This window comes from Prionailurus viverrinus, chromosome B3 (assembly GCF_022837055.1).
Source record: "Prionailurus viverrinus isolate Anna chromosome B3, UM_Priviv_1.0, whole genome shotgun sequence".
Taxonomy (NCBI): domain Eukaryota; kingdom Metazoa; phylum Chordata; class Mammalia; order Carnivora; family Felidae; genus Prionailurus; species Prionailurus viverrinus.
The window spans coordinates 89,100,396-89,124,532 of record NC_062566.1 but is presented as its reverse complement, the minus strand read 5'-3'; the positions used below and the strand labels follow the sequence as shown (position 1 = coordinate 89,124,532).

General features: G+C 34.8%; 1 protein-coding gene across 6 annotated transcripts in view; it reads right to left on the bottom strand.

Moving 5' to 3' along the window:
- Positions 1–24,137, bottom strand: part of PRPF39 (pre-mRNA processing factor 39) — a 38,828-nt gene that overhangs the window by 8,995 nt on the left and 5,696 nt on the right. Inside the window, exons 1-6 of one of the 6 annotated variants that reach the window (XM_047863814.1) lie at positions 10,878–10,901; positions 10,028–10,407; positions 9,762–9,924; positions 9,515–9,633; positions 4,674–4,841; positions 94–259 (exon numbers count right to left, since the gene is read on the bottom strand). In XM_047863814.1, coding sequence (XP_047719770.1) covers positions 94–259; positions 4,674–4,841; positions 9,515–9,633; positions 9,762–9,848 — 540 coding nt within the window. In that variant the 5' untranslated portion in view covers positions 9,849–9,924; positions 10,028–10,407; positions 10,878–10,901. Of the gene's footprint in view, positions 1–93; positions 260–4,673; positions 4,842–9,514; positions 9,634–9,761; positions 10,410–10,877; positions 11,225–24,137 lie in introns of those variants that run through there. The other 5 variants (XM_047863815.1, XM_047863810.1, XM_047863811.1 and 2 more) reach the window with 5 other exon arrangements.

Genomic DNA, 24,137 nt, shown 5'->3' with positions numbered 1-24,137 from the left:
ATATGAGCTACAAGTGATACAACACATGAAGTAAAGGGATATAAAGTCTAGTTTCTCATGCATTAAAGGATTTTTTTCCCTAAGTTTAGTTACCTTTGCTGGATCTGTTATGTCTTCAATTCCCGATGGTAGATCATCACCAGGAGGACCATCATCACCACTATGTCCATTTACAGAAGCTAATTCCCTTCGCAGCTGAATAAACTGTTCACCAGTTAACAGATCTCTAGGCAAGTTATTCTGTACATGTTCTTTAAATCTAAAAGAAGCCAATGAAAATAAATGCTCTATATACGAAGCGTAATTTTAGATCCCATTTTCAATTACTACTATACATTACTCTTCCAAAAAAATTCTGATTTAAAACCAAACCCTTTCCTTGTCTATCTACAGTGAAAGCTACCACTTGATTAAATGGTCTACAGACAACTTAATTTTCTTCATGCCTTGGCAATGGAATGGAAAAAGCATGGAGAGGCATAAATCCAAATCCTAGTTCTGTCCATTATTAGTTATTTGACTTATGGGAAGTTTTCCCTTCTTTATGTCTTGGCTTTCTCATCTGTAAAATGGCACAATGCTATTTTGCAAAGTTTTCTTTCTTTCTTTCTGCAAAATTACTTTAAAATGAAATAATAGTAATCCCTATTTAAATTATAAATGATCATTTATAAATGATCAACAAACATTTGTAGCTCCTTCCCACTTCTCAATTACTCCCGAATCTGTGTCTGTGCCAAAAACTTCAATGAAATTGCCCTAATTAAAGCCACCAAGTGCCTTTTACATGCAAAATTAAATGGACACTTGTTTCACAGTACAGCCTCTATCCTAAACGTTATCACTATCACTTAAGTCTTCACTACTTAAGCCCTTTAACCACACTTTCCTTTTAGAACCTTCTTTGCCCTTGGCTCAGAGTTACTGCGTTCTTGGTTTTCTTCCAAGTCTCTGACTGATCCTTGATCTCCTCTGAGGGTTGTCCCTTCCTATCAGTCCCTAAATGTTAGGATTGCCAAGGACTCCATCTGACATTTTGTTCTCATCTATTTTCATTTAATTCATGCCCAATCTTATTAATACAGAAATAATAAGCATCCTATGGCGACTCTAAAACCTATAACTCAAGCCCATACTTTTCTATCCAATTGCCAAAACTCTGCACAAAGAAATAAGTTAATTTTAAGCAAAAAGTGTTTTGGAAAAAAAGTCATTTCATTTTATCCATGCACACTAGTTTATATATATCCAAATTTTAATAAAAAACACCAAGCTAAAGACCTAAAATAGCGACACTATCTAAATTTGGAAATGTTATGCAACATCTTGAACTAATTGTGTCATTTCATCCACAATCAACACCCTCAGCATTTCTAATTTTGATTAATGGTACTGCCAACCACTCAGTTTCTACATCTCTTCTATTTTGCTTTTATCATTTACATTCCACTGGGTACCAGGTCCTACTGATTTCACCTTCTAAATATAAACTGCTCTTCCAGCCTCTAGTCTCACTATTCCCATCTCAACCCCAATATTGCTATAAAAATATTAAAAAGTAAACATGCAAAAAAAATAGTAAACATGATCATATCCTCCCCGCCCCCCCCAGCCCATGTCAAAATAACTTCAGTACATTTACCCTGCATTCAGGCTAAAATCCAATCTCCTTAGATAAAGTCTTTATGCTGATCCAAACCAACCTCTCCAATCAAATTATTACACATAGTTGTATATTTATCTTATGTTCCAATCTTATGGATATTTTCCCAAGTTTCTTAAAATTGATTTAGGCTACTGACACCTGAATTTTTATGGATTTTAAGGCTGTCACTCATGTATGTAAATAACATTGGAAACTAATCTAAATTTTGCATAGTCAATGGATACAGAGGCTTAACTTGGATCCATTTCACCACTGGGAGACAAAAAATACAGACTTCCTTATTAAAAAAAATTTTTTAATGAAGAACTCAAAAGTATAGTAAGAAAATGAACAGATTTAATATTCATATAAATATTAAAATTGTTAGGATACAAATAAAAAAACTTTTAACTACTTACAGAGCACAAACTTAAAATAACTGCTATGTTATATAGGAAATTCTTTCAAATGGTGATAAAATAGGAATACTAAGCAGTAATTTTTCATCAGCCTTTTTTCTACTGAAAACTAATTTATTCAATAAAAAATGGCTGAGTATCTAATATACTGAGCCCTATTCCTAGGTATTAAGGATAAAAAGTATTAGTAAGTCTCAGAAACTAACCAATGTGCAAGAACTATATACAAGAGACATAAATTTAAAGTGGTGTTATTAGCGTTAAGACAAATGTAAATAAATAGGCAGAGTGCTGGCACAAATGACAGAAATACTTTCTATTTTGCTAAACTAGAGAAAGTTTCATATAGAAAAAATTAAGCTATCTGGTTTTGAGTAATATGAGCAACCAGACAAATGGGGGAGCAGAAAAGGTATCACAGCCATAGAAGTAAAAAATACTGCCCTTTGGGAAATTATCAGTATTTAGATATTATTTCTGGAGCTTACGAACTACGAGGGCATGGGTCTGAGAAGTTAGATCACATCAACAAAGTCCACATGCTAACAATATTTTAAATTAGATACTTTCTTAGAGATGTCATCAGTGTATATCCCGTATACAAACCTACACAACAGAAAAACTATTACAGCACTTAGAACACTTTTAAAAAAAAATATGCGCTTCCTCTTCTACATTTTCAACAAGCTTGACGGCCAACACCATTCACACATAACTTGTTTGAGCCTTTATTTCTACAACTTAAATGGTATATAATCTTTTACATAGCTAGTGCTAAATAAACAACTAAGTAGGAGGAGTGTATTAGGCAAAAGAAAACATTCCCCTAGTTCACAAAGCAGTTAGTCATGTCATAAGATTTACTTACACAAACACTACTTGTGAGTTTGCTATATACACTGATAAGGAAAATGTCAAAATATTAAAAGAACAAGAGCAGATTAAAGAGCAATATTTGTAATGCAATCCACTAATGTCTATTATAAGCATCTATACATTTTTAAAAATCTAGTGGGATATTCATTTAATAACAAAAAAAAAAAGATGTGGAGGAAACTATACCAAGAACTTTGGAGCCACACTGTCTAGGTTCCAAACAGCTTCCAACTAACTAACTCTGTGACATCATGCAACTATTTTAATCTTTCTGTGCCTCTACTTCCATAAAATGGGGATAATAATAGTACCTATACCTCATTGGCTTCATGTGAGGATTAAATTAACTATATGGGATTCAGAACAGCATCTCGTACATGGCAAATGGTATATAACAAGTGTTTCCTAATTTATCTTTCTTACCAACAATAAAGTTCTTATTGTCACAGACTTTGTATCTATACTATAGATCCTAGAAAAATTGGCATGTGAAAAGGCACCCTCTTGTTCTCATAAGGATTTTTAAAAACTTTGTGTTCACTCATTCTTTCAAACATTCACCAAGCATTTGCATATGGGAAGTCTTGTGTTAATAATGTCTTTTAGCAAGTTTCTGCCTAGAAACCTGTGCATCTCCTATACTCCATAAAAAAACAAAGACAGTATATTCAGATCTACATCATTCCTATTCCTAAACTGGATCAGCATAACTTCTGTCTTTAGCAAACTGATCCACGGTACTTTTCAGATGCTTCATTAAGTCTTCTACTTTTTCAGTAAAGAAAAATTTAGAAAATCCTTCAAAAAGTACCTAACTTACAGGCTTTAACACAATACTACTTATAAAAATTGTAACAAACTATAGAAAATATGGTAGCTAAAAAAGCAAGTATTTATCAGCATAGTCAATACTTACAACACATACTTTCTTGTTAGAAAGACTTTGAGTCCATATCAGTGGGACACTTTGAGTACATCAGAAAACAGAATGTGGAAATCATATCACATAGAATTAGTTGTTTTAACAGTACTCATAAAAATGAAATGATACCAGTCAGGACAAATTCATAGTGGAAAATTTAAATGAAATTATTTTTGATTTTGATTTTGATTTTTGATTTTGATATAAACAGATCTAGATTTACTACATAAATAATAGATCTTTCACAGTTTTGAACATAAGGTATTATAAGGTATTATATGAATCACAAAAATGTACGTTTAGTACATCATTGTTTTTTTTTAACTTTTTTTTCTTAAGTAATCTCTACACCCAAAGTGGGGCTCAAACTTAAAACCCTGAGATCGAGTCATATGCTCCACTGACTAAGCCAACCAAGGCATCCTAAGTAAATCATTAAGTTCTAAATAAGCATCTTTATGTGCCATGCACACTGTAAATTTAGTACCACAAAAAATAATTAAAATTTTATTCTATTTTCTCATTCTTCACCACTCTGAAATATCTTAGGAGTCCCATTATTCTTCATCTATAAAAGGGGTATAGAGAAACTTCTGTTTAAAAATGGTTAAAATTCCTAAACATTTCATAAGGTATGTGGAAAAATATCAAAATTCAAAAGTGTGTAAATTGTGATTATCAAGCAAGAAACTTTATTCCTGTTTGTATCTAAAAGAATCTTACATGACATTTCAAGAGAATTACAATCCTCAATATTAAGAATTACCTGATTAATCATAATATATCTTAATGATCGGACTTTTCCACCCACCTCTGAAAATGATGACTGTACAGCTGTGTTGGAATACCAAGAATGCGATCATATATAGCTGTAACTTCTCTCAGGTTTCCCTGTTCATTTTCCCAGTTTATATACATTTCCCATAGTCTGTCAGATCGGAAATCTGTTCCTGCAGCTAAAACAGCATGCTCGAAAGTTCTGAAAAATTAAATTACTTCTAAGTTATCTTTCCAAGATAAAATCACTTTTAAAATATTATTTCTACACCCTGCAATATATACAGATATCAAATCCTTAAGTTGTATGCCTAAAACTATTATGTCAATTATACCTCAATTTCAAAAAATTTTTAAAAATTAAAACATTATTTCTAAATTTCAGAAGATTATGCTAAATTCAAAATTATATTCAACTGCTTCTCATATAAGCAGGGAGCAAAAAGCAGAAGGAATAACGCAAGTATACAATAACTAATTATTAAAAAAGAGTAAGGAAACAAAAAGGGAATATATGTATGTTTATACAATTTTATCTTATACAGAATTATAATGCAAACATACACACTGCAAACATATAAAGTGTCAATGCAGACACTTAAATATTTGTTAAACTTGAAATGTTGAATAGATATATTTAGGGCAGAAGACAGAAACTAATTTTATCTCAATTTAAGGAATAATTTTCTGGAAAAATAACTCCAAGAAGGGACCCAGCTGCCTTGTAACGGAATGAGAAGTAGACATATATTTTAAAACTTTCAAAAGTCTCTCCTGCTACGTCTCCAGCTAACTAAAAAATAACTAAAAAACAAACAAAAAAACACATGTATTTTTAAACTACCTAACTCATTTCAAAGAGATTTTTGTAAGCAATTTTAATCACTGGATTTGACATCCCGATGGGATAAAACTTTTAGATACACATTTTCAAAATAAGTATCTTATAATCAACAGGGGTTTTTAACAGTATAAAAGTACCCTGCCTAGATTAACCTACAACTTTAATACAATCCCAATCAAAGCTCTAACAAATTCTGAGTGGGTCAGGTAAAACAAATTCTAACAGTGAGCTAACATACAAAAAGGGCAATGCAATGGCATTTTCTTGAAAGACATCAAAAGAAATTAGGAAGCTATAGTAATTAAAAGTATGGCACTAGCCAGGTAACATAAAAATGGATCACAAAATAGTTTCAAGAAAACAAAATAGATCAATGTACATGTGGAAAGATTAGTATATGATAAAGAAGTTATTTTAAACCAACATAGAAAAGCCTGACAAAATAAAAGGTTAATTTGTGTCTTAAAAAAGATACAAATTTAAATGCTAGATGAATAAATGGTAACAAAAAACTATTAAGAAATTAGAAGAAAACACCAGATTTATATATTCTTGACAAGATAGGCACAAAACTCAGACACCAACAAAAGATTAAAGACTGAGCCACATTAAGAAAAAAATGATAAAAACACATGATAAAGAAACATCCTAAACAAACTTTAAAGAATGTGTTATGTGCTAAAACTGGAGGGAATATGTTAATATAAGTAATAAAGGATTGAGTGTGTATGTGTGTGCATGCACATGTGTATGTTTATATCTAACCTTTTTAAGACAGTAAAACACATGTTACTGCCCCTGCAGAATCCCAAAATGATTCAGGAAATTAACACACCAGACACTAAGAAAAGTTGGGGAGTTGGGAGAGGAAGTATGATAAGAAGGTAATGAACTAAAGACAGGATGTTACAAGATTTGTTTAATGAATGGTAAGAAACCTTAAACCCTCTTCTTTTCTGCCCAGCTATGGGATTTCAGGAGCTAGGTATACATTCTCCAGGCAGATCAGATGATCCTTAAATGAGAAACCACCTGACACAGGAGTAAGATATAAGAATACCAACACTGGGATTCCCCCAACAAAAACCTGAGTGGCCACTTGACCATGCTACTGTGAAGCTTGCCAGGCCAACTAATAGCCCACAGATAAGACCCAAAGAGCTTACATTCCATTTATTAAAATCACATCTTTAACATGAACAGAAATCCAGATATCACACAAGTCAGAGACAAAAACAAGTAAACAGAAACACTTTAGAGGAAACAGTGCTGGGAGTAGAGGAAAACATCAACATTTCTTAATACCTTTTAAAAAATAATAAAAATACATTAACCCACATAACAAGAATAGGAGACTATAAGAACAGGAACAATGAGGGACACGTGGGTGGCTCAGTCAGTTAAGCAACTGACTCTTGATTTTGGTTCAGGTCATGATCTCATGCCTCATGGGATTGAGCCCCACACTGTCAGCATGGGGCCTGCTTGAGATTCTCTCTCCTTCTCTCTCTGTACCTCCTCTGCTCGCATACACATGCTGTCTCACAAAAATAAACTTAAAAAAAAAAAAAAAAACGGAACAATGAACAAGAAAGATTCTTGGACATTAAAAAACTGATGGCAGATATTAAAAATCCAATACAAGGGTCACAGAAATACCTCAAAAAGTCAAACAAAATCTGACATGAAAAAAGTAAAAGATAAGAAAATTAAATGACTAAAACAAGATCCAATGTCCAACAACTAAAACAGAGAAAAACATAGAAAGGAAATTAGCAACACAAAAACAAATACAGTACTAATTATTTTGTTTTATTTTAATTTTATTAAGTACACTCTACACCCAACATGTAGCTTAAACTCACAACCCCAAGATCAAGAGTTACATGTTCTATGGACTAAGCCAGCCAGGTACCCTAATAATAACACTTCTCAGAACAGAAAGACATGAGCACCCTAGATTGAAAAGACCCACTAAGTAAAACACAATGAATTAGAAAAAGAAAACCCACGCCAAAGCATATCATTAGAAAACTGTATTTTGGGGGCGCCTCGGTGGCTCAGTTGGTTAAGCATCTGACTCTTGACTTCAGCTCAGGTTATGACCTCACAGCTCATGAGATCAAGCCCATGTCTGTGCTAGTAGCATAGAGCCTGCTTGGGATTCTCTCTCTTCCTCTCTCTCTGCCCCTCCCCTGCTCACACTCTCTCAAAATAAGTAAATAAACAAAGATCTACTCTTTAAACAAAAAAACAAACAAAACTGCATTTTTATCAAAGATAAATCATTTTATAAGCTTCCATGAGGAAAAACAAGTCATATAAAGGGAATCCAGAAGAGCATTATCATACTTCTGAATAACAACACCAGAAGCAATACGAGAATGGAGAGATGCCTTCAAAGCCCTAAGGAAAAATTACTTCCAACTCGAAGTTCTATACCCCATTGGACCATCAATTAAGTGTTTCAGGCATACAAAATCTTAATTTTTTTCATCCCAAGCATCCTTTATCAAGAAGTTACACTCCTCTAAAGGCACACATCAATCAGGAAAAAGTAGCATCTAATAAACTCTCAAAAATAGAGCCTGAAACCCAGGAAAGAAGTAAAGACATATGCTAGAATTAGGAGAAGAAGGAAATTCCAAAATAACTGCTGTATGATAGATAGAGACTAATCCAGACTACAGAAAAGAAGGTTCCAAGAGGAATACTCCGCCAAGAGGAAGGGTAAAAAATGGAATTTCTATATTTCTGAGTATAACTTTAACAATTTTTAGATTAAGTAGAATAGCACTAGATATATATACTTTTTTAGTTTCAAAAAACGACTTAACAAAGCATTCGTACATCGTGGAAAGTCTGTATTAGTACTGACTACTGAAATTAGCTGTTGGGAGGGAGTGGGAAATTTTAAATGTTCAAAGAAAAACTAAGCAAATGGGAAAAAAGAGGGAGATGTAAGAAAGGGTAATTAACTCCAAGAAAAATAGAAGGTTTTGAAACCTATCCATTGTGGAAAATAAGTAAAGGGAAAACAGAGTATACATTAACTAAAGTTCTCCTCTACCATCACAGAATCTTAAGAACTGAAGAGACAGAAAACAGCAGTAAAGAATTGCTATTATAAACATGTGGGAAAATGTCAGAAAAAACAGCTAAAATAGTTCAACAGGGGTTTAACACTTAAGCAGTTTAACACTGACTTTTTAAACTATATGCACATACTTTGATAAAAAAAGAAAACACATTTTAAAATGCTTATAATCAGTAAGAAAAAGACAATCCAAAAGTAAAATGAGCAAATGATATGAACAGGCAATGAGTAAATGGCTTATACGAGTATATGAAAAAAACAACAAACTAGGATGAACAATCTAGAGATACACAAACTAAAATAACGAGCTACCACTGGAAGTGGCATGGACAGCTTTGGGAAATAAGACTACTCATGTATACTGTGGGAATTTAAAAATGATACCACTTTTGAAATGACACTTGATAAAACTTAGCCCTGGATTCTCTTTGACAGAAATTCCATTTCTAGCATGCTCTACATAAATAATGACTTTGTACAGACATGTTTACTACAGCACTGATTATTTCCTATGAATAAGGATTTGGTCAAATAAAAGACAGTACCTTTGACACTACAAAATACTTATGCAATGGTTAAAAAAATACAGTAGGGAGAGATTCCAAAGCATTCTGTTATATTTTTTAAAAAATCATATATGTACAAAATGCACACATGTATGTACATCTATGTATGTATTAAAGAACACACAATTTATAAACCACAAAAGAAATGGGACTGGGGACATAAGGAACAGAGGTGTCAAATGAAGGAGTATATTTTTATTTGCAATTTTTATATTCATGCATAAGTTTATTACATGTATCATTTTTTTAAATAGTGAAAAAGAAATACATGTTAAACATTCAGTTTACCATTCATAAGTAGTTCTATTATTAACATCAGAATACTTATTCCTACTTTGAATACATTTGAATATCAATGTTTCCCATACCCTCTTATTGTGCTGTTTGTCTCAGGATCACCAGCGTCCAATGTTTCTTTTAAGAAGTTTATATAATGTATCCATAGGTCAACACTAAGAGGTATTGCCTGAAGCCCCCGCCGATACACCTAAGAAGAAAACAACAAACTGTACTTCAAATATTTAATTATTTCTTAACAGAGAGGCAACACTGTGTTATCCGGTGAACCTTAGAAATACTAATTACTGGAATTTTGTTTAAATAATCTACCATTACCATTTGGGTGGAGGTTGGATAGAACATGGCAATGTTCTGATCCCCACGTGCAGAGTCTTGATCTTCAAAGCGCAGCAGTCCCTGCATTCTGACCGGGTTGTGTGGGCAGGCTTTGGGTTACAGACCATAGGGCACAGACCCATTAGAGCATCAATGACAGCGTCTGACCAAAAATGCAATAAGACGTAGCAAATGTGACTAGCAAACCAACTATATTGTTTGGAAAATGAGAAATAAATGTAAGTGAGAGAAAAGCCCTGCCCTACTTGTTAAGCTGCAGTGTAATACAGAGGCTTGCACTGCAAAGCTTGACAAACTGTAGAGGTTTAACGCACCTGCCAACAAAGAGAGAAAATATTAGCTACAAATGCCACAAGAGTGACAAATGCAAATAAAATACCCTATAAAATTGTTTGACCATAAATCGTAGGTACTGCCAGCCAAAAAAAAAAGTCTTTGTTTTGTTATTATTTGGCTTACAGTACCTAATGGAGACAATTTTATTCAGTAATGTACGCACCTCATCTGATTGTTTAATGTTGTCATGCCGCTTTTCAAGGTCTGCATACTTTTTCCAGTAACCATAGCAATACGGATAGTGTATGAAAAATTTGTCAAACGCTTTCCTGGCAGCCATCAAGTGATTCTGATGAAAATAAAACAAGGTGTTTAAAAACCTTGGAGGTTTCTGTCAGAAAATATTTATTATTTCTTCCAAATGTAATATCTCAAAATAAATGACAGGTTTAAAAACCACACACACAACATCTCTTTTTCCTGCATATACAATCTTAATCCTTTGAAACAAAAGCACATAATTCTGTTGAATAGCAAGGTATTCAAAGGTAACCTTTTAATTCAGTGATTCTACACGTGCATGCATGCACACACACACCAATTTTTACAAATGTTACTTTGACTCTATTAATATTGTCTTTCCATAACATACAAATGCTACGAAAGTTATCCTTTGAAGCCAAAAAATGTACATATCTAATGTTATTCAACTTAATCTGAAAATTATAAAAGATGCAACTTTAATTACAAAACAATAAAGCCTCATCAGGTATTACTTGATTAACCTGTCCCTCTAGTCCCATTTAAATAGTTACTAACCTCCTGTTCTACATACTGAAGCAAATATACCCAGCCTGTAAAATCCTGAGGATTGTTTTCTACAGTTTTCCAGAATTTTTCATATTCAGGAGGGAAATTTGCTTCCGTTTCTGTCACTGGAAGGTCCACAACATTTGTTATTTCATTTTCTTCTGTAGATGTATTCACATTAGGAGATCCATCAGGGGACTGTTCCATTTCCGTAACATTCATAATCTCAGTACTGAAATCAGCAGACTGTTCTACCACTACCTCTGAACTGTTGCCTGTGCTGCCATTAGTAGAATTTCTGTACTCTTCCATGTGAGAATTTTGCATAGTTGCTTATTTTGTCTTCAGTTAATGATCTGTGGAAACACAAAGAGGAACATCTTCCAAATGTTTGTCATCATCGAAATCACCTTTTAAAAGCCACAGTTACTAAAGCAATAGTAATTTAGTTACTAAAGCAATATAGTAATTTCATTCTGATCTCTCCTGTAAGTTATTATTAGCAAGTTTATTAGTTTCTGTATTTAAATTTTTTTAAGTTTATTTATTTATTTTGAGAGAGACAGAGCCAGCACAAGTGGAGGAAGGGCAGAGAGAAAGAGAGAGGAAGAGAGAATCTCAAGCAGGCTCCCAGCTGCCGGCGCAGAGTCCAATGTGGGGCTTGAAACCGTGAGATCATGACCTGAGCTGAAACAAAGAGTCAGACGCTTAAATGAGTGACCCAGGTGTCCTATTAGTTTCCGTACATATAAAAAAATAAAAAATTAAATGAAAAATTAATGTTTATCTATTTTTGAGAGAGAATGCAAGTAGTTGAGGGGCAGAGAGAGAGGGAAACAGGATCTGAAGCAGGCTCCAAGCTAGTTTCTATATTATAAATGAATTTCTATAACATCTAAATTTCCCCAAAATTTGCTATTTTATTGCTGGGTGCTTGAGTAAAAATGAAGTAAAGGTGGATTTAATTCATTCTTCAATAACTGAGTGTTATGCTTGCTCCCTCAAGAAATAATCATATCTAGAATTCAATGTTTCCTAGCTAGCTAAAAATAAAAAACCCGATGTCTAAATTTATCTTGCTATTAATCCTGGAAAACCAAAATATCTTTAATATTTGTTCTGTAGGATAAAAATAAAATTAACAAAACATATTCTGGTCTTGGATATAAATGTTTCAGAGAGAGGTTCATTACTTAGCTGAGGATAAAGTTTTAGAAAGGAGAAAGAAAACATACATACTTATAAATTTTAAAACTGCTAGCAACTAGGTTTAACTTTTTAAATTTATTTTGAGAGAGAGAAAGCACGCACACGAGCATGCACAAGAGCAGGGGAGGAGCACAGTGAGAGGTAGAAAGAGAGAATCTCAAGCAGACTTCATGCTGTCAGAGCAAAGCCCGACACAAGGCTCAATCCCACAAACTAGGAGATCATAACTTGAGCTGAAACCAAGAATCAGATGCTTAACCAGCTGAGCTACCCAGGTACCCTTAGGTTTGATTTTATCACAGAAGATACAAAGTAAGATTTTAAAAAATTAAAGTGATTTTTTAATGAATAAAGTTATTAAAAATACATTTATGAAAGTTTGACAATCTGGATAACAACTGCATAAAGTCTTTTAAATTAAATCATCTCAGGGGTGCCTGGGTGTCTCAGTTAAGCATCCAACTTTTGATTTCAGCTCAGGTCATGATCTCATGTTTTGTGATATCCAGCCCTGCATGGGTTCCATGCTGAGAAATGGAGCCTGTTTGGGATTCTCTCTCCCCCATCTGTCTGTACCTCCCGTGCTCATGCTCTACCCCCCCATAAATAAACATTTTTGAAATATAATAAATTAATCATCTCATTAAGAGCACAAAATAGTAAGAGATTATTCTTTTATCCTATAAAAAATTTTTAATGTTTATTTTGAGAGAAAGAGAAGGAAAGAGAGAGCTCACAAGGACAAGCGAGTGGGGGAGGGGCGCAGAGAGAATCCCAAAGCAGGCTCCAAACTCTGCACGGAGCCTGATGCAGGGGCATCTCACGACCTGAGCCACTATCAAAAGTCAGACCCATAACCAACTGAGCGACCCAGGCACCCCTATCCTATAAAATATTAACACAATAGATTTTAACAGCTGGCTTCATCCCTTTCACTAACAGTTTAAATAGAACCTGAATCATTGAATCATAAAACGTGTCTTATTTATTAAAGTGAGGGATTATTCTCAAAACTAAACAGACCATAAAACTGATTTACTCTTAAAATATGCTCAGAATACACAATTACTTAATATAGTACAATATAATTAAAAAGATGACTAAGACTCTAAGTAATTCAAAAAAAGAAATGAAAGTAACCAATAAACATGAAAGCATCATATCTTTACTAATAAGGATGTAAATTAAAATGAGATATTAAATTGGCAACAATTAGAAAGACATCTCTTGGGTGGACAGTCAAGTAAAATGTACCAAATGGAAATTGTGTGTATTTCATGTTATAGAAATAATCAAACAAAAACATTTATTTGTTCAAAAGCATTCATTACAACACTGTATAACAGCAACCAGAGAAGGAAGTACTAACAGAATTGCTTTAGTAAGTGGCATATTTATACAAAACAATAATTAAAAAGGAAATACATACATTTGTACTGATACAGAAAGATGTTCACTATGTATATACTATATACATGAAAACACAGAGACACACAGGTATTTATACCAAATAAAATGAAATACAATAAAAATATTTGATATTAACACCTGTTCTCCCTATATAACTGGGCTGATGATTACTTCTTTTGGCTTATCTGCAATAATTTGGCTCAAGTGAAGGAAAAAAGGAGGTGTTTTGTTTCGTTCTAAGAAAAGCCAGCTATGCATGCCAATGGCTGCCTGGCTGCCTTTTTTTTTAATGTCTACTTTAAAAAGCTGGGTTTCCTGGGGGTGCCTGGGTAGCTCAGTCGGTCGGTTAAGGTACAACTTCGGCTCAGGTCATGTTCTAGGGTTTGTGGAATTCAAGCCCCGCACTGGGCTCTCTGCCGTCAGCGCAGAGCCCACTTAGAATCCTCTATTTCTCTGTCTGCTCCTTCCCAGTTCATGTGCACACATACATACACACTCTCTCTGTCAAAAATAAATAAACATTTAAAATGAAACCTTAAAAAAAACAACTGAGTTTCCTTACAGTCTATACAGAAATTCTCAAATGCAGCTCCACTCAATAGTCACCTAGTAGGCCATTTTTTTAAAATACAGATTCCTTGGTCCCAACTCCAATGATTCTGAGATGTAGACTCAGCCCCAGAAAGTTGTACTTCTACCAAGTTCTCTAAGTAACTCAGAAGAACAGAAACTTACTCATGGGTAAACTCTGAACAATGGAACCACTGGATCAAAGAATACGTGTATATTAAATCTGAGAAGATGCTGACATTTCACCTCTAGAAAAATTGCATTAGCCATGTGGCAAGACACTGTTAGTTGCCTAATCCAATATCCCCTCTCACCATCTTCCTAATAAAACACTGTTCTTGGTCAAAGTAGCAATATACCTAATCCCATATAAGGAAGTAATCATGAGACTGAAAAAGACATCTGCTACAGAGCCCTGGGAAAGATTCTGCTTTTCTGATTAAACGGAACAGTCACAAATAGTGTAGGTTCTACCACTTTCTTCTCACCTTGAACATTATATCTAAAACAACCTATGTCCGTGAAGCAGTCAATTAGGGGTTGGCCAGGAAAATTAAGAGAGCCAGCCCTGGGGCACCTGCTGGCTCAGTAGGAAGAGCGTGCAACTTTTAGTTTGAGCCCCACATTGGGTGTAGAGATTACTTAAATAAACATTTTTTTTTTTTTCAAACATGCCAAGGGCACCGGGGTGGCTCAGTCAGTTAGGTGTCCAGCTCTTGATTTTTGGCTCAGGTTATGATCTCATGGTTCAGAGTATCGAGCCCCACGTCAGGCTCTGTGCTGATAGTGTGGATTCTCTCCCTTCCTCTCTCTCTGCCCCTCCTCTGCTTTCTCTCTCTCTCAAAATAAAGATTTTAATTTAAAAAAAATTTCAAATGCCAGCCCTAACATCATCAAGCTACTAATAACACAATGTCAACTTCACACAGTACGAGAAACTAAGTCCCTATTAGTTTAAACTACTATCAATAGACAGGTTTTCTATTATTTGCAGACAAATGAAGTCCTAATTTCTATTACTTGCAGACAAATGAAGTCCCACTAACAATGCATTAGAATGGCCATTTCTCCATTTCCCCTTGTCAGCAGTGAGTACCATAAAACTTAATTTTTGTTTATCTGATTAAAAAAAAAGTAGTACCTCATTGTCATTGTGATTTGCATTTAACTATGAAAAAGCCAAATTTCTATTTTTCTTTTTTTCTTAAATGCCTTTTCAGAACCTATATTCACATTTTCTATTGCATTACTAATTTTTATTCTTATTGGCTTATATAAGTTCTTTGTAAACTAAGGAAATATGATCTTCATTGTAAAACATTTTCTGTGAGTTTGCCTTCTTACTAGCTTATGTGTATAGGTCAATTGTCAAACAGATATGAAATCCAAACTTTAATACATGTTTAAAACATTATTTTTTTAAATTTTTTTTTTCAACGTTTATTTTTTATTTATTTTGGGGACAGAGAGAGACAGAGCATGAACGGGGGAGGGGCAGAGAGAGAGGGAGACACAGAATCAGAAACAGGCTCCAGGCTCTGAGCCATCAGCCCAGAGCCCGACGCGGGGCTCGAACTCACGGTCCGCGAGATCGTGACCTGGCTGAAGTCGGACGCTTAACCGACTGCGCCACCCAGGCGCCCCTAAAACATTATTTAAAAATACAGTATGAAGCAAATTTTTTCCCAACAAAGAAATTTAACATATTAAATCAGGAGACTTTTTGAGACTGAATGCCACTGGAAGAATTAACTATAATCAGCTAAATCTAAGGAATGTTAAAAAAGAAGTGGGAAGGGATGGGAAGGATAGAGAGAAGAAAAAAATAAAAAAAAGATGAGGGGGGAATTCAGATGGAAACAAAAAGTTTTTAATGCCTGATGTATATCCAGTACTATATTACATTGCTGGTAGAGCATACCTAAGTATAAGATAAAGTTCTTATCAATTCAGTGGGAGAGAGATCAAAAAACCAGGCAAAACAGAATTTCAAATGAAACAAAGTTTAGAGAAATCAACTGAAAATTACAGCCATCTAGAAGAGCCTCATGAAATACAGAACGTGGTCTTAACTTTGAAAAGCTGTAAGTTTTAGAATAATAGGAAAATAATTACTCCAGAATAGAAGAAAAGTCCACTTGACTTGATAGAATAATCTTTCTTGACAAACAGGTAGAAATTAGGACTGATTCAGAGACAAGAGAAACTGACCAGAATGAACAGGGTTTTATGGGGAAAGTGGAAGGTAAGCAGCAGGTAAGCAGGGTAGAGCCAGAGGGATTTGAGAAGAAAAGACAGAGATGAAGTCTACAGAGGATTCTGAGAAGAAATAAAACAAGCAGCAATCTCACCAGTATACAGTATAGGAGAATTCAAAGTACAGTATTACACTACCAGAAAAAATAAGTTACTGCAATGACTGATTAATGTCCTAAGCTTTTCCAGGCTTAAGCCATTTGAAAGCCTAGAAAAAGGCAAAGAAGTTCTCAATTTATTTTTTCCTTTTTTCCCCCCTTCTTTAAAGAAAAGACACATTTGAAGATTAATATGCAAATCAGTCACTGACTTGTGTCCTTTTATTTCAAAGCCACTCAAAAAAACAAAGAATGTTGGCTGATACATTGACTCATTTACTACCAGCCCTACTCTAATAGCACACTTAAGTGGTACAAAATGGTTTCTTCTGGAATCAGCAAATTTACCATACCCCTGCATCTTCAGACATTATCAATTACTCCACACCCTGCAATTAAAGTGTTGTAAGAATTAAGAACATCATCCTTACCCTTAGGGAGATCATTTTTTCAGATTACTCCAAAAATCACATAGCCAAAATAATACACTAAAGTTATTTTTCAGTAAGTTATTCCAACACATTCTTCATAATGTGGCAATTAACTGGTCTCACTTTATTCTTAACAACAATACTTCCAATTAGCAAAACCGCAAAGGGGTAAAAAATAACAAAAGGAAGAAGACAACAGCATGGTTTTAGCATAAAAACAAATGCACCAATAGAACAAAGAGCCCAGAAAGAAACTTTTGCATATATAAATGATTTTCTTTTTAAGTTTTTATTTAAATTCTAGTTAGTTAACATATAGTATATTGGCTTCAAGAGAATTTAGTGATTCATCACTTACCTGTAACATCCAGCGCTCATCAGCTCATCCAGCGCTTAATACCCACCACCCCTCCCACAACCCTGTCTGTTCTCTGTATTTAAGAGTCTCTTATGGTTTGCCTCCCTCTCTCCACCCTCCCCCAACTTACCCTATGTGCATCTGTTTTCTTTCTTAAGTTCTGCATATGAGTGCAGTCATATGGTATTTGTTTTTCTCTGACTTATTTTGCTTAACATAATATACTCTAGCTCCATCCATGTCGTTGCAAATGGCAAGATTTCATTATTTTTGATGGCTGAGTAATATTCCATTATACACATGTACATATGTATGTATGTTTACACACACACACACACACACACACACACACCCCAACTCTTTAACCATTCATCAGTCAATGGACATTTGGGCTCTTTCCATAATTTGGCTGTTGTTGATAATGCTGCTAAAAACGTCGGGGTTCATGTGCCCCTTCGGATCTGTATTTTTGTATCTTTCGGGTAAATACCTCATAGTGCAATTGCTGGGTCACAGGGTGGTTTTATTCAACAAGGCTACTAAGATCACTCCATGAAGAAAGGGCAGTATCTTTAACATGTGGTGCTGGGAAAACTGGATATTCACATGCAAAAGAATGGAATTGGATCATTACTTTATACCATATACAAAAATTAACTCAAAATGGATTAAAAACCTGAATGTAAAACCTAGAAATATAAAACTTCTAAAATAAAACGTATGGGAATCTTCATTACATTGAATTTGGCAATGATTTCTTGGAAATGACACCAAAAACAAAGGGAACAAAAGTAAAAACAGACAAATAGGCTACAGCAAACTTTACAACTTTTGTGGATCAAAGAACACAATCAACAGAGTGAAATGGCAACCTACAGAAATAGGAGGAAATATTTGCAAATCTTATATCCAATTGGGGTTAATATCCAGGATATGTAAAGAACTACAACTCAGTAACAACAGCAAAAAAAAAAAAATAATTTGATTTAAAAATGGGCAAAGGACAGGGCACCTGGGTGGCTCAGTCGGTTGAGCGTCTGACTACAGCTCAGGTCATGATCGCAGTTCGTGAGTTCGAGCCCCACATCAGGCTCTGTGCTGACAGCTTGGAGCCTGCTTCAGAGTCTGTATCTCCCTCTCTCTCTCTGTCCCTCCCCTCCTTGGTGTGTGTATGTCTGTCTGTCTGTCTGTCTCTCTCTCTCTCAAAAATAAACATTAAAAAAATTTTTCTAAGAAAAAAAAAGGGCAAAGGACTTCAATGGACATTTCTCCACAGATGATGTGCAAATGGCCAGGAAGCATATGAAAAGATGCTCAATATCACAAATCATCAGAAAAATGCAAAACAAAATCACAATGAGGTATTACCTCACATCTGTTATGATAACTACTATCAAAAAAACAGAGGGGTGCCTGGGTGGCTCAGTCGGTTAGGTGTCCAACTCTTCATTTTGGCTCAGGTCATGATCTCACGGGGTGTGGGATTCTCTCTCTCTCTCCCTCTCTCTCTGCCCCTCCTGCACACTCTCACTCTCAAACTAAATAAATAAACTTAAAAAAAAAAAAAAACAGAAAATAACAAGTGTTGGTAAAGATGAGGAGAAACTGAAATCCTCATACACTGTTAGTGGAATTGTAAAATGATGCAACTGCAATAAAAAATAGTATGGAGTTTCCTGAGAAAAGTAATAATAAAACTACTATATGTGACCCAAGAATCCCACTTGGTATATATCCAACTAAAAGCAGGGACCAAAACAGCTATATGCACATCCACGTTCATTAGCAGCACTATATGCAACAGCCAAAAGAAGGAAGCAAACCAAATGTCCATTGACAGATAAATAATATGTGGTATATACAATGAAATATTATTCAGCCTTTAAAATGGAGGAAATCCTGTCATATTCTATATGGATGAACCTTGAGGACATTATGCTAAGTGAAGTAAGCCAGTCACAAACCAAATTCACAGAAACAGAAAGTAGAATGCAGTTACCAGGGAATGGAGTGAGGGAGAAAAGGGGAGTTGTTTAATGAGTGTAGTTTCAGATTAAGATGAAAAGTTCTAGTAATCTGTTTATAACCATGTGAATATATTTAACACTACTGAACTATACACTTAAGAATAGTTAAGGTAAATTTTGTTATGTGGTTTTTATTACAATTTTAAATAAAAGGTAAGACAACAGTTTAATTATAACTAAATTAGGAAATACAAAGTACAAAAGACTAGTAGGCATTAGAATTTCCAGATCTTTCTTTCATCATAAGAAGATATAAAATGGTAAATATCAGAATAAACAGAGTAGGGGGAGTAAGTCCTACTTCTCTCCCTTAATATAAGCATGTGATCCTAGGTCATTCTTACTTTCCTCACTTCTAAAACACTTTATACTACTTGCACAGGGCTGTTAAGATCAGATGAGATAAAAGCATGTGGAGGTCTATAAATTCACATAAATGAAAAGTATCACGGCAAATAAGTTCCTTAGAAAGTTTTATCTAAACCTAAGATGTTATACTTTAAAATAACAAAGGAGGGGCATCTGGGTGGCTCAGCTGGTTAAGCATCCTAACCTTCCATCCTAACCTCCAACTTCGGCTCAGGTCATGATCTCACTGTTTGTGAATTTCAAGCCCCGAGTTGGACTCTGTGTGCTGACAGCTCAAAGCCTGGAGCCCACTTTGGATTGTCTCCCTTTCTCTCTGCTCCTCCCCTGCTCACTCTCTGTCTGTCTCTCCTTCAAAAATAAACATTCAAAAGAATTTTCTTAAATAACAGAAAAGAAAAAAGAACTTCACAATGCACTTAAATTTTTTTGCATAAGTATTAGGAGGGAAAGAGCTGTTGACTTTGACTTCATAAAACTAGTAGTCAAGACAGAGTTTATCTGGAGGTCTATCTTATTTCTTGATTCTTCAATTTTAGACATTTTTTACCATCTTACAGAAGATTAGGGTTTAACTATTGTACCAAACATACCTTCACAATTTCCTTCTCACATGCTCTAATTTCCATCAGTTTGGAGTTAAATCAACATTCAGGTTTACATTAGCATGCCTCTGTAAACATTTTTTTCAAGCTATCTTATATACTATAATTACATTTCCTTGCTTCTACCTCTTTAAATCTTTCCTTATTATTTTCAAGTTTGGCTGTCTTTGAAAAATGACTCCAAACTCCTGTAGAGGCCTTATAAAGGTCCTTCAAAAAAAAAAAAAATGACATTTGGGATACCTGGCTGGCTCAGTTGGTAGAGCATACGACTCTTGATCTCAGGGTCATGAGTCTGATTGAGCCCCATGTGTGGCACAGTTTACTTAAAAAACAAAACAAAACAAAACAAAAAACCTGATACTTATAGTATCAAGTCCATTTTCCCTTCGGGAGACATCCTTTCCAAAACTATCTAATCTGCAGCAATCTAGACTGGCTTGTCTGGTCTAGGTTTTGTCTGTTCATTTTGATCCAAGGAATTCCTTTCACTTATTTCTCATTTATAACAGCCTTTTTCTTTCTTGACTTATTCCCTCTTTTAGAGAATATTTCTATAACTTTCTCAAAAAGGGTATGTGGTATAAAAAAATTAAGACTTTTCAATTTTAAAATTCTCACAATTGAATGATAGATTGTCTAAGTATAAAATTCTAGAATGAAAATAATTGTTTCTTAAAGAGTATTGAAGGGGGGTGCTTGGCTGGCTCAGTCAGAAGAGGCAACTCTTGATGTTGGGGTCGTGAGTTTGAGCCCCATGCTGGGCATAAAGATTAGACAGACAGATAGATAGATAGATAGATAGATAGATAGATAGATAGATAAGGGGGCGCCTGTCTGGGTGGCACAGTTGGTTGAGCATCCGACTTTGGCTCAGGTCATGATCTCAGTTTGTGAGTCTGAGCCTTGCATCGGGTTCTGCGCTGACAGCTCAGAGCCTGGAACCTGCTTTGGATTCAGTGTCTCAGTCTCTCTCTGCCCCTCTCCTGATAACGTTCTCTCCCTCCCTCCCTCCCTCCCCCCACCTCAAAAATAAACATTAAAAAAAAAAGGAGTTTTGAAGGAATCTTTCCATTGTTTCCTAGCATAGTGTACTCCTATTGAGAAAATTCCTCTATATGAGACCTGGTTTTTTCTCCAAGGCAGTGTTTAACATCTCTCTTCATCCCAGGTGTTCCGAAATTCCATAATGATATGTGCCTTAAGGTGATTCTTTTCTACTTATTCTGCTGGCATTTATTTCAGAGACCTACTTTAATCTAGATATTTACATCATTCAATTCTTATGTTCCACATGTATCATTTCAGTGATATTTTCTCCACTTGGTTTTATCTTTTATCTTTTTTTTGAACTCACATTACTCAGGTGTTAGACCTCCTGGACTGATTCTCTACTTTTCTTACCTTTTCCTTCATTTACCTCATCCCCATCCCCATTCTCCTCAGATCACTTTTACTAGATTTTTATTTTAATTCCCTTTTTTAATTCTCTGAATAATCTATTTTGTAGTTTCCTATTCCTGTTTCACTAGTGCAGTATCTCCTGCTCTCTGTCTCTATAAGTCACTTTTAAATTTTCTTCTGTTCTCAGCACTATCTCTTCTGAGTGTCTTTCGAGTATTTGCTTTGTTCTCCCAAGTGGAGTGGTCTTCAAACTGCTGTTGAAGAAGTGTGAGGCATCACAAAAAATCAGAAGCTAGATACAAGTTTGGAAACTGGTGAGGCTCCACACAGGATGGCACTCTATTGAGGGGGAGCTCACTAAATGTCAGTGCTTTACATCACTTCCCTTCTGTTAAGTTTTCCCAAAGAATGTTTCAACTTAAAAATCTATAAAGAAGGCAACATGCATTCTGGGACCAAAGAAAATAAACAGGGCTAGTGATGTCACCATTCAGTATGTAAGCTTTCATTCATTTCCCATTTGCATCAAGACCCTTTACCCTTGCCCCACCTCCCACCACCTGTGTCAAAACTTCTCTGGTTCCACCCTCTTCAAATAATTAGCATTCAGTTTTTTGCAGTCTATACTACATGGAGAAGGAAAATCTATGGTCTAACCTACTCCAGACTTTCAACCAACCCTCGAATTTTTAGCTCCATTCAGCACTCTCATCTTCAGAGGCGCTTGGTACCCGGAATTCCTGAGCCTCTCTGGAATTTTGTGGGATGATCCATCTTACTTTTTTTTTTATTAACTTCCCTTTCTGCAAGTACAGAACTAAACGCAGAAAAATGAAAACCTAAGTTCATCAGTTAAATCCTGTCCATCTGTTTCTTCCAAGATGTTAATTCTCATGCTGATTTGCTCTTCTGTTCTTTGTCCTTTAGGGTTTACACAATTTTATTTCTTTTTTTATGTCATTTTTTAATTTTACTGAAATTAGGTGTACAAATTATGCTGAATCCCCTCCATTTAGGGTTTTTAAAAAATTTCTAACCAGTATCATTTCCCTGTGTAATAATATTCATTCAATATTTAGTAAGCAACATCTGTGTGTCAGATACTACTGTTCCAGTACTGGAAATTTAACTGAACAAAACAAAGTCCTTACAAGGAGCTGACATCTTAGTTGAATAATACAGACATCTCTTTAAAAAAAAAAAAAAAGTAAGTTTACAGTGTGTACATGGCATTAAGTACTAAGAACAAAACAAAGGAGAAGATGAGGTAGTAGGAAAGTCAATTATACAGATATGCAAAGCAAGAAAATTCCAGACAGCAGAAAGAGCCACGTTCTGAGACAAGTGTTTATTTAGCATGTTCAGAGAGGCCCGCTAAGCAAGAAGGACCCTATGTCCATATTTGCTTAAATATCCCTCAATCTGGTTTGAGTCCTTCCTAATACTTACTAAGTATGTCACAGTGAATCTCATGTAAATACTTATTTTTGAAAAGCTATTTCTTTGGGATTATATTCTAAAATTTCAATATGCCAACATGTAGCATAAACCTTAAAATTAAGCATATTTTAACCTAACACTAACACTTGTAGAATTTTCTCTTAAAGAAATAATGATGAATCCTGTAAGTTTTAGACTAACAAAGTCAATAAAAGAGATACCTAAAAAAGTGACATTTCTATAGTTAGAAATAATTTAACCATCTGTTAGTACACTATGCAGTCCAGCCCATATCACTCCAATAAAAATACTAATTTCTCATAGTGAGCTATTTGCCACAACCAGTGGTCAGTCTTTATCCTATTAGATCTCCATTAATCCTCCATTTCCTTCTTAAAATTCTTTACACCTCCAAGAAATATATTATGATACCAACCTCCCAACCCCTCACCTCATTTATAATCTTGCCTCTTTTCCCCTCTCAAAGTATTTGTTTTATAGCACTCCTATAATGGCTGAAATCCATCATTACTGGTCCTCCTCCTTGCCTTGGTCATAACTGATTAAGTATCTCTGCTCCTACCAAAGGTCATACCCTGAACAACTCATGATCTGATCATTTCTCCCACCCATCTTCTCAAGAATGTTGCTTCTTAAATTATCTTTACTCTTCATCAGTTTCTCTCAGTGTACTAAATCTATTCCACTAGCATTCAACATGTGTAAATGTTTTTCTTCTTTTATATAATAATTTATAACATATATACTACAATGTAGCTTAACTTAAAAACAAGCAAACAGTAGGGGCACCTGGGTGTGTTTCAGTCTGTGGGACATCTGACTCTTGCTTTCAGCTTAGGTCATTATGTCATGGTTCCTGAGATCGAGCCCCATGTCAGGCTCTGTGCCTGTTTGGATATTCTCTCTCTCTCTCTCCCTCTCTCTCTGCCTCTCCTTCTCAAAATAAGTAAATAAACTTAAAAAAAAAAAAAAAAGCAAAGGGTAATCAAGCATAAGCTATGTTAAAATTTGGATTTTATTCTAAGGACAAAGTCAACTAAGTTGTCTAAGCTTGTTATCTCTACTTCTGTAACC